General features: G+C 42.9%; 1 protein-coding gene across 3 annotated transcripts in view; it reads right to left on the bottom strand.

Moving 5' to 3' along the window:
- Nucleotides 1–598: 598 nt before the first annotated feature.
- Nucleotides 599–13,971, bottom strand: part of LOC141089042 (spindle assembly abnormal protein 6 homolog) — a 134,085-nt gene continuing 120,712 nt past the window's right edge. For all 3 annotated transcript variants that reach the window (XM_073575311.1, XM_073575313.1, XM_073575312.1), the window contains one exon: nucleotides 599–1,587. In XM_073575311.1, coding sequence (XP_073431412.1) covers nucleotides 1,496–1,587 — 92 coding nt within the window. In that variant the 3' untranslated portion in view covers nucleotides 599–1,495. The remainder of the gene's footprint in view (nucleotides 1,588–13,971) is intronic.

Here is a 13,971-nt window from a genome sequence, read left to right as displayed (position 1 = left end):
AACGCGCTTATGACTCAAATGAGAAAAAAAAGGGGGGGGGGGAGGAAAAATAAAACAGTGCTAACACCTTATTTATATCATCTACTCGGGATATTTCTTTTAGCGCAAATATATATATTTATAATTATCAGTTTTACTGCTGTCTGGACAAAGAGGGTGGTATTGTCTGCATATTTGCTGCTCAAATATCCTCCACGTAGCGCCCCAGGTTGTTTACTATTAACTTTTAACACTTATAACTTCCTAACAATAAAAAAAAAATGTTATGATGTAAAGTAGACATGTGGGAAATATTATATATTAAGTAGTTTGTGTGACATATCGCTCTGATTTAAGGACATAAAAAGTCAAAGTTTGAAAATTGCACAATTTTCAAAATATTTGCCAAATTTCCATTTTTACACAAATAAACGCAAATCATATAGAAGAAATTTTACCACCATCTTGAAGTACAATATGTCACAAAAAAAAAATAGCAAAATCAGTCAGAATTGTAATAATTGGCTTGGTGATCACGTACCAAATTGGCCCTGTCATTATGAGGTTAAAGCATTTCACAAAATGGAAATGATAAATTCATTCCAAACACCAGTGGAAATTAATAATCAAAATATAAATACTTTATTATTTTACAGACATTAAATACATGTTTAGTAATGAAATAGTGGTTTTATATAGTGAAAAGTTGAACACACAAGTCATGATGTAAACATTGAAGTAAGGATTATAAAACTGTATCAGAAAATAATGCAAGAAACAACAAAATAGAACAGCAGTCAAAGCAAAGCAAACTGTTCAATACAGATAGATAGAAAGAGATCCGGTCACCATTAGAAAGATCATACATATGGAATAGCCATTTGAGCTGTACTTGCCCATCAGTTTATGGTGAACATTAATACTGACAATAAGGGAATTTGTAGCATTTTTATTAAAAAAAAATCTGATATTTCTAATAGAAATCACAAATTGGCTAGGCAAAATAGGAGGAAATGTAGGGGCCAGCTAACGCATGTTCTCTCTGAAAAATACAGCAAGGATGCATTCCTAAGTGATGCAGTTACACGCCACCAGATCCATTCACTTACTTGCACTCTATTTAGCACTTGAGAAATATGTTATGACCGAGTACTCCAGCACTGAAATAATCATTGATACTTTAGAATTACAGGTAAATATGCAGCAAATGCAGGATAATGGCACGAATTCAACATCCTTCTTGCATATATTATTCACAACAGGTCCGTTTAAAATGTGCTGGCGGAGTAGCTACACAACTTGTGTAAAAAGACAAAAGAAAACACTTACACCCCCAATGCACAAACACTTACAGATCTCCCTACATTAGCACCAAATATATAATATACAGATAAAATAGCAATATTTAGTTTGGATACAGCATTTCTGGTCTCTATGGCAGTTTTTACTAACTGAATATCTACCCAAACCAGTGTTCAGTTAGTTGCAGTAAACGGTCTCGGTATTCTGTGGCATTTCAAGAGGCAGGAAGTCGGGATTGTTGTCCAGGGAAGTAAGCAGACAGTATGGGAGAACTTCCAGATTTCGTTAAAGTTGGCTTTGGTGCTCCTGAAAAAAAATGTAAGAACAATCTGTACATGCACACACAATCCTAGTTTTGTAAAGACCAACCACCTCAAAGTCCTGAAAATTCAGATTTGATCTCTCTCTCTAGCCATCTCACCAAAATATTGGCTTGGCAGTGTCAATAGATCCATGTTTTACTCCTTGATCTTCTTGAAGGCCTAAAGGTTGTTTAGGACTTGGCCAATTTTTTTTTTTTTTGAGACGTTTTCCCTCATAACTTTTCACTTTTACACCAATATAACTATGAGAGTATTGTTATATTTTACTTTAAAATGTACTGTGAAACGAAAAAAAAAAAAAAAAAAAAATCAAGTAAGGTGAAGTGTTTAGGGAAAAAAAAAAAAAAAAAAAAAGATATTCTGTCATGATTTTTTTTGAGGACTTGTTTTTCTGCCATTACTCGTGCAGCAAAAATGACCTGGTAAACATGATTCTTCAGGTCATTACAATTATGGCGATACTAAACGTGTTTTTTTTTTTTTTTTTTACTATTTAGGTGGTTTAAAAATATTGAACTTTGAAAATAATTTAGTATGTGATGCAATTTTCCAAGCTATAACTTTTTTTTATAGTGCCATTGATGAAAAAATGTGAGTGGATTTCTTTTGTGCCAAAATTACTTCCATTAGGGGGTGCATATTACATTTTGATAGCCATTTACTGCATTTTTTTCTAAATTGATGCTGTTTGATGGCTGCACAATTTTGTGGGATCGATTATTTCTTTTTTCTCTACATTTAATATTCACATTAAACAATTTTAGATTATAAAACATCAGACTTTTACAGCAATATCAAGAATGTTTTTTTTTTCTTTCAAACTTGTGATTCAGGCACCTTGGATTCAGGAAGTTTAGAAGGGAGCAACGTATTAATGCACGGTTTGCATTTACTTGTTGATTTATATCTGTCTTGTGAAATCCTTATTAGTAATATGATTGACAATGCCATGATTGACAATGCCATCCTGTGTACATCTTATCGCATGTATGCAATCCTTGACCAGCTGTTTGAGGGTGCATACAGCTGTGAGAGGTGTGTGCACGTTTTACATTTGGAAGCCCAGGTACTGGATCTAAGTGAACAAGTGGCAACACAGATCCACTGAAAGTATGGAAAGGAATTCACCGATGCAGGTGCTCGCTGGGGTAGCTGTGGGGGGGGGCAGCATAGTATGGAGCTTCAGGACAGTGAGGCAGCGAGCTGGGATGACAGTTTGAAGGCAGGAGAAGAGGAAAGAGTGCCAGAGAGGCTAGTCCTGATCTGGCACACCCCAAATAGTTTGCTAAATTGGCATCAAAATACATCCTCTGAAAGCCCTGGCAGTGTCTGCGCCACTAAGCAGGGGAATAGGAATGTAGGGCAGGCCAGACAGGTACTGGAGGACTCATTATTAGAGCGATTGCTGAATGGTGTGTGGTCTTCCCGATGCTCGCATTCAACACATCACTGATAGGGTTGACAGGCTACTGGGAGGGGCTGGTGAGGACCCAGCAGTCCTGATGCACATCGGCACCAATGACAAAGTTAGAGGTAGGTGGAAGATCCCTAAAGACGAATTCAGGTAAATAGGCTATAAGCTAAAGGAAGGACCTCAAAGGTGTTATTTTCTAAAATACTGCCTGTACCACACCACAGAGACAATGGGAGATCAGGGAGGGGAATAAAAGGCTCAAGAATTGGTGTAGAAAGGAGAATTTGGGGTATCTGGAGAACTGGGCTGACTTTTCTCTTGGCTACAGGTTCTATGCTAGGGATAGGCTGCACTTGAATGGGGAGGGTGCAGCTGATCTGCGGGAAAAATGTCAGGAAGGTTTGAAGAGTGTTTAAACTAGAGACTGGAAAGGTTGGCAATTACTGTACAGCTGGGGAAGATCGTGCACAGCAGATAGAGACCTGGGCATAAGTAATGAAATTGGGTGTGGGATGTGGGGTTAGGACAGTCAATGCACTAAGCAGGAAAAGAGGTAGAGATAAATACATAAAGTGCATGTACACCAATGCCGGAAGCCACACCAACACGATGGAGAAATCAGAATTAAATACTGTTGAAAGAAAATTACGGTGTGGTGGGGATAGCAGAGACATAACCGGACGAGAGCTAAGATTGCGTTGTTAATTTACAGGGTTTAGCCTGTTCAGGAATGACCGTACAAAAAAGTGAAGGGGAGGGATTTGCTTATATGTAAAATAGTCCTTAAAACTCATCATATGTGATAATATAGGTGAGATCAATGAGAAGGTAGAGTCCCTGTGGGTGGAGATAAAGGGAAAGAGAAAGAATAATATAATACAGATATGCGGTTGTTATAAGTCTTAATATAATGGAAGTGGCACAAAATATCCTCAAAGCAAATAGATAAGGCAAAAATCATGGAGAAATCATTATTATGGGGGACTTAAACTACCCTAATGTAAATTGGGGAGCAGAAACCTGCAGGTGCAGCAAAGGAAACTATTTTTTTCTTTACAATGAAAGACAATTACTTTTCACAACTGATTCAGGACCCAATAAGAAAGGGGGAAGTGGAGAAGGGGGGCTCATAGACTTTATACTGACAAGCCAGACATCATATCAAATATACGGGCTGTGGGTCTCTTAAGTAATGTTGAACACAAAATAATAGATTTTTCATGTATTATTTAAAAAAAATGTATAATTGAGGGGATAGAAGGACACTAAGCTTCAGAAAGGCAAATTTCCAATGGCAGAGAGATGATCTTCGTACCATAAACTGGAGCAATGTCCTGAGAAATAAAAGTACACAAATCAAATGGGACACTTACAAGCCTCCTGAATAGAACCTGTGCAGAATATACACTCACTGGCCACTTTATTAGGTACACCTGTCCAACTGTGTGTTAAGACTTAATTTCTAATCAGCCAATCACATGGCGGCAACTCAGTGCATTTAGGCATGTAGACATGGTCAAGACAATCTCCTGCAGTTCAAACCGAGCATCAGTATGGGGAAGAAAGGTGATTTGAGTGCCTTTGAACGTGGCATGATTGTTGGTGCCAGAAGGGCTGGTCTGAGAATTTCAGAAACTGCTGATCTACTGGGATTTTCACGCACAACCATCTCTAGGGTTTACAGAGAATGGTCCGAAAAAGAAAAAAAATCCAGTGAGCGGCAGTTCTGTGGCCGGAAATGCCATGTTGATGCCAGAGGTCAGAGGAGAATGGGCAGACTGGTTCGAGCTGATAGAAAGGCAACAGTGACTCAAATTGCCACCCGTTACAACCAAGGTAGGCAGAAGAGCATCTCTGAACGCACAGTGCGTCGAACTTTGAGGCAGATGGGCTACAGCAGCAGAAGACCACACTGGGTACCACTCCTCTCAGCTAAGAACAGGAAACTGAGGCTACAATTTGCACAAGCTCATCGAAATTGGACAGTAGAAGATTGGAAAAACGTTGCCTGGTCTGATGAGTCTCGATTTCTGCTGCGACATTCGGATGGTAGGGTCAGAATTTGGCGTAAACAACATGAAAGCATGGATCCATCCTGCCTTGTATCAACGGTTCAGGCTGGTGGTGGTGGTGTCATGGTGTGGGGAATTTTTTCTGGGCACTCTTTGGGCCCCTTGGTACCAATTGAGCATCGTTGCAACGCCACAGCCTACCTGAGTATTGTTGCTGACCATGTCCATCCCTTTATGACCACAATGTACCCAACATCTGATGGCTACTTTCAGCAGGATAATGCGCCATGTCATAAAGCTCGAATCATCTCAGATTGGTTTCTTGAACATGACAATGAGTTTACTGTACTCAAATGGCCTCCTTAGTCACCAGATCTCAATCCAATAGAGCATCTTTGGGATGTGGTGGAACGGGAGATTCGCATCAGGGATGTGCAGCCGACAAATCTGCACCAACTGTGTGATGCCATCATGTCAATATGGTCCAAAATCTCTGAGGAATGCTTCCAGCACCTTGTTGAATCTCTGCCACGAAGAATTGAGGCAGTTCTGAAGGCAAAAGGGGGTCCAACCCCTTACTAGCATGGTGTACCTAATAAAGTGGCCAGTGAGTGTATACCTTATGGGAATAAACAAGCTAGAAATAGGAGGAAACAACTATGGCTAAATAGAGCTGTAAGGGGCGCAATAAAGGACAAAAAGAAAGTGTATAGAGAATTAAAGAGGGTCATGACGAGGTGTTAATTTTTGAAAAAAAAATTAATTGTGTTAAATCAAGTCAGCAAAGTTTGAGACAGACTCATTTCCAAAGAAAGTAAAACTTCTTTTATTAAAAACAGTAAGAAATTGAAAATGATAAAGTTGGCCTCCTCAAAAATATAGTGGTGAAACGGGGGAGAAGGATGATGGAAAAACTTATCTGTCAAACTACTTTTTCTATTTAGTTATACAAGAAAATCCCATGACAGATGACATGATCAGGGATACTGGAAATTCTCCACTTAATGTCACCTGCTTAACCCAGCAGGAAGTATGGCGCCACCTCTAAATCACTAAAGTAGACAAATCATCAGGCCCGGATAGCATACAACCCCGAGTACTACAGAAATTAAGTACAGTGACAGATCGTTATTTTTAATATTCACAAGTCAAATTCCATAATAACAGGGTCTGTACCACAGGACTGGAGGATATCAAATGTGGTGACAATATTCAAAAAGGGGACAAAATCTGAGCCTGAAAATTATAGGCTGGCAAGTTTCACCTCTACTGTTGGTAAAATCCTTAAGGGTTTCCCAAGATATGCTATCCTGGAGCATTTTAATAAGCGTAACCTTACAACCCAGCATTATCATGGTTTTATGAGGGAATGATCCTGTGAAACTAATCTGATCAGCTTCTATGAAGAGGCATATTCCAGACTGGAACAGGGCACTGCTGTAGATGTTGTCTATATGGAATTTTCAAAGGTATTTGACAAAATGCCACATAAAAAAGGTTGGCATATAGAATGAGAACAATGGGACTTGGGGAAAACATGAGTAACTGGGTTAACAATTGACTCAGTGATAGGAAACAAAGGATGGTTATTAATAGAATATACTCATATTGGGTCACAGTTAACAGTGAGGTACCACAGGGGTCTGTATTGTGCTCTTTTCATTTTAACATATTTCTTAATGACATTGTAAGGGGCATACAGTAAAATTACAAGATTTGCAGATGATGCTAAACTCTGTACAGAGGAGGAAAATTTAATATTACAGAAGAACATATGCAAGCTGCAGGCTTGGGCTGAGAAATGGAAATTTAAGTTTAATGTAGATAAATGTAAGGTTTTGCACTTGGGCAGAGGAAATAAATTGTATATATATGTACTAAATTGTAAAACAATGGGTAAAACTGAGATTGAAAAGACTTGTGTATATGATAATGATACAGTGGGGAAAAAAAGTATTTGATACACTGCCGATTTTGCAAGTTTTACCACCTACAAAGAATGGAGACGTCTGTAATTTTATCGTAGGTACACTTCAACTGTTAAGAGACAGAATCTTTAAAAATAGCTTAGTTACTCACTGATAACGGTGTTTCTCGGAACCCATGACAGCACCACGGAGAAAGGGGATCCGCCCTTCAGGGACAGGAACCTACAGATAAAAAGGGCGGTACATCTCCTCCGCATTCAGTTGGTTACAGAGCATCAGAGGGTCTCCAGGTTAGTTAGACAACAGAAATATATACACAGCATTATAATATTGCTTATTTATCAGAAACACCGTGCCTAAACGGAAACACTCTGCAAAGAGTAAAACGTGCTCACCAAACTCGTGAAGGGGAGGGGAATAGGCGGGTGCTGTCATGGGTTCCGAGAAACACCGTTATCGGTGAGTAACTAAGCTATTCTCTCTCACCCATGACAGCACCACGGACAGAATTACAGAGATTGGTAGCTTAGGGAGGGACCACCACCTGAAGGACCCGTCTCCCGAAGGTCAGGTCAGACGTAGAGGCTAGATCTAATCTATTGTGCCTGAAAAAGGTCGAAGGTGATGACCAGGTGGCCGCCTTACAGATTGGTTCTATTGATACCTCCGATCTTTCAGCCCATGAGGTCGCCATCGCTCTTGTGGAATGGGCTTTCAACCCTTCCGGGATGGTATTTCCACTGGATAAATATGCCAGGGCAATCGCATCCCTTATCCACCTTGCCAGGGTACTCTTAGATGCTTTGAGTCCCTTCCGAGGTCCCTGGAAACATACAAAGAGAGAGCCTTCCTTCCTATATTTTTTGGTGGCCTCTAGATATTGTACTAAGCACCTTCTCACATCTAAGGTGTGAAATTTTTCTTCCCCCTTATTTTTAGGGTTTGGGCAGAAGGAAGGAAGGACTACCTCTTGGCACCTATGAAAATGTGATGACACTTTTGGTAGATAGGCCGGGTCAGGCTTTAAAATGACTCTATCTTCTAGAATTTTTGTGAAAGGTGGCCCTGCTGATAAAGCCTGAATATCGCTCACCCTGCGAGCTGATGTTAGTGCGACCAGAAGTACTGTTTTAAATGAGAGGGTTCTAAGGGATGCCGAGTGAAAGGGTTCGAACAGAGGGCCTGTCAGTGTGGACAGTACAAGATTCAGGTCCCATGACGGAATCCTTTGACTAGCTATTGGCCTGGATCTGGTTGCGGCCTTAATAAACAGTGTCACCCAGGGGTTACCCGCCACATCGTGGTTATAAAGAGCGCCTAAAGCCACTACTTGGACCTTTAATGTGTTGACCACCAGACCCTGTTCTAGGCCCCTTTATAGAAATTCTAGGATCTTATCGATCTGAACCCGGTCCTGAACCTTTGCCCCAGAAGTGGATAAGAATTTTTTCCATGTTCTTCCGTATGCTCTCATCGTAACCGGTTTTCTACTTTTTTGGATTGTAGTTATCAGGTTCTCAGAAAATCCTCTGTCCCTCATCAGTGCCCTCTCAAATTCCATGCTGTTAAATGGAGGTTCGCTGCCTGAGGGTGTAACACTGGGCCCTACGATAGTAGGTCCGGGAGATCCGGTAGGATCCATGGGTCGGTTACCGAGAGCATTCTTAGCCAGGAGAACCAGGTTCTTTTGGGCCAGAAGGGGGCTATTAATATCATTCTTGCCCCGTCCTCCCTGACTTTTCTTAGCACCGCCGGGATAAGCATGATTGGGGGAAAAGCATATGTTAGACTCTGGTTCCATGGGAGCATAAATGCATCCAGAGCTAGAGGATTCCCCCTGGGGTCTAAGGAGCAGACCGTTTCCAAAGTCGGCAAACAGATATATGTCCGGGGCCCCCCACCTTTTTACAATCTGCCGAAAAACGGACCGTTTTATGACCCATTCCCCCTACCGTAGTTGGGTGCGCCTCAGGAAGTCTGCCCTTTGATTATCCATGCCTCGGATGTGTAGTGCTGACAGGGATATCAGGTTTGTCTCTGCTAGTTTGAGGACTCAGGAGGATGTGCCTATTAGGGCCCGGGACCTGGTTCCCCCCTGATGATTTATATAGGCCACCATGACTTGATTGTCCGAAAATATGCGGACATGGTGATTCTGGAGCAGGGGTAGGAAGTGTGTTAACACGTAGTCCACTGCTAAGTTCTTTCTGGTTTGAGGAAGCTTCTAGTTCTTGGCCCCCCTCGCCCCCTGAGCCACCTCGTTGTTCATGTGGGACTGGCGTCCGTGGTAACTATGTGTGTTATTTTTGTTACCCAGGGGATCCCTTTGGAAAGATTGTCTTGGTTTCTCCACCAGACTAGGGAATGAATAGTTTTTGAAAGTAGGGTAATATGACCCTCTAGGTGTCCCCCTACAGCTGATTGGTTGGTTAATATGTCCCACTGGAGTTTCCTTGTGTGTAACTGAGCCCATTGGACTGCTGGCAGGCAGGCGGATAGGGAACCCAGTAGTGACATAGCTTTCCTTAATGTCATGGAGGGATTTTGGCTTACTCTTGTTATCATTTGAGCGATTTTCTCTTTCTTTCGGTCTGGGAGACGACACTCTTGAATGTTTGAGTCCAGTGTTAGACCCAAGAATTCCTGTACTCTGCTGGGCTCCCATCTTGATTTCTTCAGATTTAAGAGCGAGCCTAGGCCTTGTAGAGAGTGTCCATCACCCTGTCCCTCTGTTCCCTGCATTTTCGGGCCGAGTTGCTTGCTATTAAAAAATCGTCCAGATACAGAACTATTATTATGTCTTGCTCCCTTATATGAGCCATCATTTCCGCTACTATTTTGGTAAACACCCGTGGGGCTACCGATATTCTGAACGGCAAGGCTCTGCACTGGAATTCTTTTACCTTGCCCTTTATTGAGATGGCTAACCTGAGATATTTTCTGGAGTTTTTGTGGATGGGGACGTGATAATAGGCATCGCTGAGGTCTAATACAGTCATGAAGCAGTTCGGAACAGTATTTTGGTGGCGGACCTGAACGACTCCATTTTGAAGCTTTAATTCATGACGTATCTGTTTAATTTTTTCAAATTTATGATCGTCCGAAAAGTGTCGTCTGGTTTGGTCACCAGGAAAAGAGGGGAGTAGAACCCTCTGACCATTTCCTGCAGGGGAACCTCCTGGAGGACTCCTTTTTTTTACCAGGTTTAGGACCTCGTTTTCTAGGGCTTCCTGCTCCTGCGTAGTGGTTCTTAGCGGAGTTATTAAGTACTTTTGAGGTGGGAGAGAGAGAAAAAGTCTATTTCTCTATTAGCCTTCCCCCCACCCTGGGCGAACTGTCACTTAGAGGGCTTTTTGTCTCGGGACGAGTTACCAAAGAGGAACCCTCTATCTTTCCTTCTGATGTCCCATTTTTGTTCTCTCGGTGGTCTCCTCTGAAAAAACTTTCTATTCCGAAAGGGCCTCTTAAATGCTGCAGGCCCCAAATTCGGGAACCCTTTCTTCTTGTCCCCTGCTTTCTGTAGGATGTCATCTAATGTCTCCCCAAAAAGGAATTTCCCTTCACAGGGAATTGAACACAATTTCATTTTTGTCTGAAGGGTCCCTGGCCAACTTTTGAGCCATAGTGTTCTTCGGGCTGCATTTAAGAGAGTTGCTGCTTTGGACACTAGTCGGACTGAATCGGCCAATGAATCTAGGATCTTATCCCTTGGTGTCCCTTCCCTTAGTTGCTTATCAAGTTGGTCCGCCCATACCATTAAGGCTCTTGAGGTACATGTCCCACTGTGGCTGGTCTGAGATTACCTCCTGCTGACTCCCATGCCCCTTTAAGGAAAGTATCTGCCTTTTTATCTAGGGGATCCCTGAGGGTGCCCAAGTCCTCGAAGGGGTGAGCGAATTTTTTGAGGCCTTTGCGACGGCTGCGTCGAGCTTCGGGGCCTTATCCCAAGACGTGGATGCCTCTCCATTAAAGGGATATTTCCTTTTAAGGGAAGGGACTGTGGTGTCTTTCCTGTCCGGTTTGTCCCATTCTTTTTTGACTAACCACTGAACATTTTCATTTAGCGGGAACACTCTTCGCTTTTTCTGGCCTAGTCCCCTGAACATTATGTCCTGGACTGTTTTATTAGGCCTAGGGTCCAATAGCCCCATGGTAAACCTTACCGCTTTCACTAGTTTGTCTACCTCTTCTAGGGAAAAACAGTGATGCCCCCCCTTTTAATCGTCTGAGGAGCCGGATTCCGAAGTTTTAGAAGTGATTTCTCCCAACGTCGAAGAGTCCGACTGGGAGATCACTATCGTATCTTTCTTTTTGGTTTTGTCCCTGTGCTTAAGGGATATAAGGGCACTCTGCACCTCTGATTTGATCGCAGCTCTTAGGTCAGAGACGAAATCAGGGGTTTCCTGACAGAGGACTTCTTTCGTACAAGATTCACAGAGTTTTTTCTCCCAAGATATAGGTAGGGGTCTAGTACAAGTGGGACATTCCCTGTTCTTTTTCCCCTTCTTCTTTCCCTAATAAGGGAAAGGAATTCTATTATAATGGTGAACATTCACGGAGATCACTCACCCAGAAGTATGCGGCTGCAGGTACCGATTCGGGAGACGGAGTCAGATCTTGTACAGACTGCTCTCCCGGTGACGATTTGCTCCTTGCAGCTGACTTGCTGCGCTGCGTGGAGTGACTGCTGGAACAGCCATTGTTCCTCCGTTCCTTTTGGCGATGATGGTGATGGTGGTGCTGCTGCTGCTGTTTAAGCTGCTGCCTGGCTTGCTGCTCCTGTTGCTGGTCGCATCCTCCATTGCCTCAGGATGCTTCCAGCCAGGAGTGTATGCAGGCCCACCTTTTTGAATTTCCCGGCGCTATGACGTCACCGCTCCCATCCTGCACCGCGTCTGCCGGGGAGAGCGCTCCTGCGCATGCTCCGGTTCCAGGGACCCGGAAGCCGGTTTCTGTTTCCGGGGCAGCGGCCATTTTGGTACACCTCTGTACCAAGGCGCTGCCTGCAAGATTTCCGGGTCCCCCGAGCCCCGATCTCCTTTCTGGAGCGGTGGCTCCGACTCCCCCCCGCTCACCTGGCAGCCCGCATCAGCCCCATCGGTGGCGGCTTTGGGCACCGCACCCGCCGTGAAAGGGGCCTCCCCGCTGCCATCCCTTGGACAGGTCGGCCCCGGATTCGGACTCCCACGCAGGTAACGCCGTCCTGTGGGTCCCCCGTTAGGGACAGGAACCCAACTGAAGGTGGAGGAGAGGTACCGCCCTTTTTATCTGTAGGTTCCTGTCCCTGAAGGGCGGATCCCCTCTCTCCGTGGTGCTGTCATGGGTGAGAGAGAAATTATGATTTTTAGATAATAAATTTGCATTTTAGTGAATGAATTAAGTATTTGATACTATAGGAAAACATAATTGAATATTTGGTACATAAACCTTTGTTTTCAATTACAGAGTTCAGACGTTTCCTGTAGTTCTTGACCAAGTTTGCACACACTGCAGGGAATTTGGCCCACTCCTCCATACAGATCATCTTCAGATCTTTCAGGTTTCAAGGCTGCCATTGGGCAACATTGAGTTTCAGCTGCCTCCAAAGATTTTCTATTGGGTTCAGTTCTGGAGACTGTCTAAGCCACTCTGGTACCTTGAAATACTTCTTATGGAGCCACTCCTTAGTTGCCCTGGCTGTGTATTTCAGGTCATTGTCATGATGAAAGACCCAGCCATGACCCATCTTCAATGCTCTTACTGGGGGAGGAGGTTGTTGGCCAAAATCTTGTGATACATGACCCCATCAATACGGTGCAGTCATCCTGTCTCCTTAGCAGAAAAGCACCCCCAAAATTTGTTGTTTCCCCCACCATGCTTCACGGGTGGGACGGTGTTCTTTGGGTTGTACTCATCCTTCTTCCCTCCAAAAACAGCGAGCGGAGTTGATACCAAAAAGTTCTATTTTGGTCTCATCTGACCACATGACCTTTTCCCATGCCTTTTGTGGATCTTCCAGTAGGTCAATGCAATTTAAATATTTACAAATCATATAAAATGATTTTCTGATTTTTTAGATTAGTCTCTCACAGTTGAAGTGTACATACAATAAACAATAACGACCTCTCCATTCTTTGTAGGTGGGAAAACTTGCAAAATCGTAATGTATCAAATACTTATTTTCCTCAATGTAAGTGTCAGGCAGCTGCTGCCAAGGAAAATAAATTAATGGGATGTATAAAAACAGGCACAGATGCTCATGAAGAGAAAATAGTTTTGCCGCAATACAATTTACTAGGGCGGTCACACTTAGAATACTGTGTACAATTTTGGTCTCCGGTGTGTAAGGAGGACATAGCTAAACTAGAGCGGGTGCAGAGAAGAGTAACCAAGGTTAAGGGAATGGGTGGACCACAATACCAAGATAGGTTATTAAACTTGGGGTTATTCAGTTTGGAAAAGGCTCAGAAGTAGTGATAAGCGTACGTGCTCGGATAACGTGATATCTTGGGCATGCCTGGATAAAATATTCGAGTCTCTGCAGCTGCATGTTTTGCGGCAGTAGACAGACGCAACACATGCATGGATTGCCTCTTTGTTTTGCAATACTCACATGTGTTGCGGCTGTCTACCGCCACAAAACATGCAGTCGCTGGGTCTGGAATACATTTTCTAAGCATGCCCAAGATATTCTGATAACACGTTATCCAAGCACGTTCTCTCATCACTATTTAGGAGCGATCTTATTACTATGTACAAATATATAAGGGTACAATACAGATATCTTTCTAATGATCTTTTCACACCTCGGCCTGCGAAGGTGACAAGTCGGCATCTTCTACGCCTAGAGGAAAGACGGTTTAACCATAATCAAAAGTGCAGAATTTTTACTGTACAAGCAGTGAGACTGTGGAACTTTCTACCACATGATGGGTAATGGTAAATTCAATACTAAAATTCAAATAGGGTCTTGATAACTCTTTTGAGAAACATGGATTTTTGTGATAAACTCACCATAAAATACTTTTCTCCGA

Source organism: Dendrobates tinctorius, unplaced genomic scaffold (assembly GCF_039654945.1).
Source record: "Dendrobates tinctorius isolate UK_male_01 unplaced genomic scaffold, ASM3965494v1 ptg000044l, whole genome shotgun sequence".
Taxonomy (NCBI): Eukaryota; Metazoa; Chordata; class Amphibia; order Anura; family Dendrobatidae; genus Dendrobates; species Dendrobates tinctorius.
Note: the sequence above shows the minus strand (reverse complement) of the source record. Positions and strands in the feature narration are given on the sequence as shown.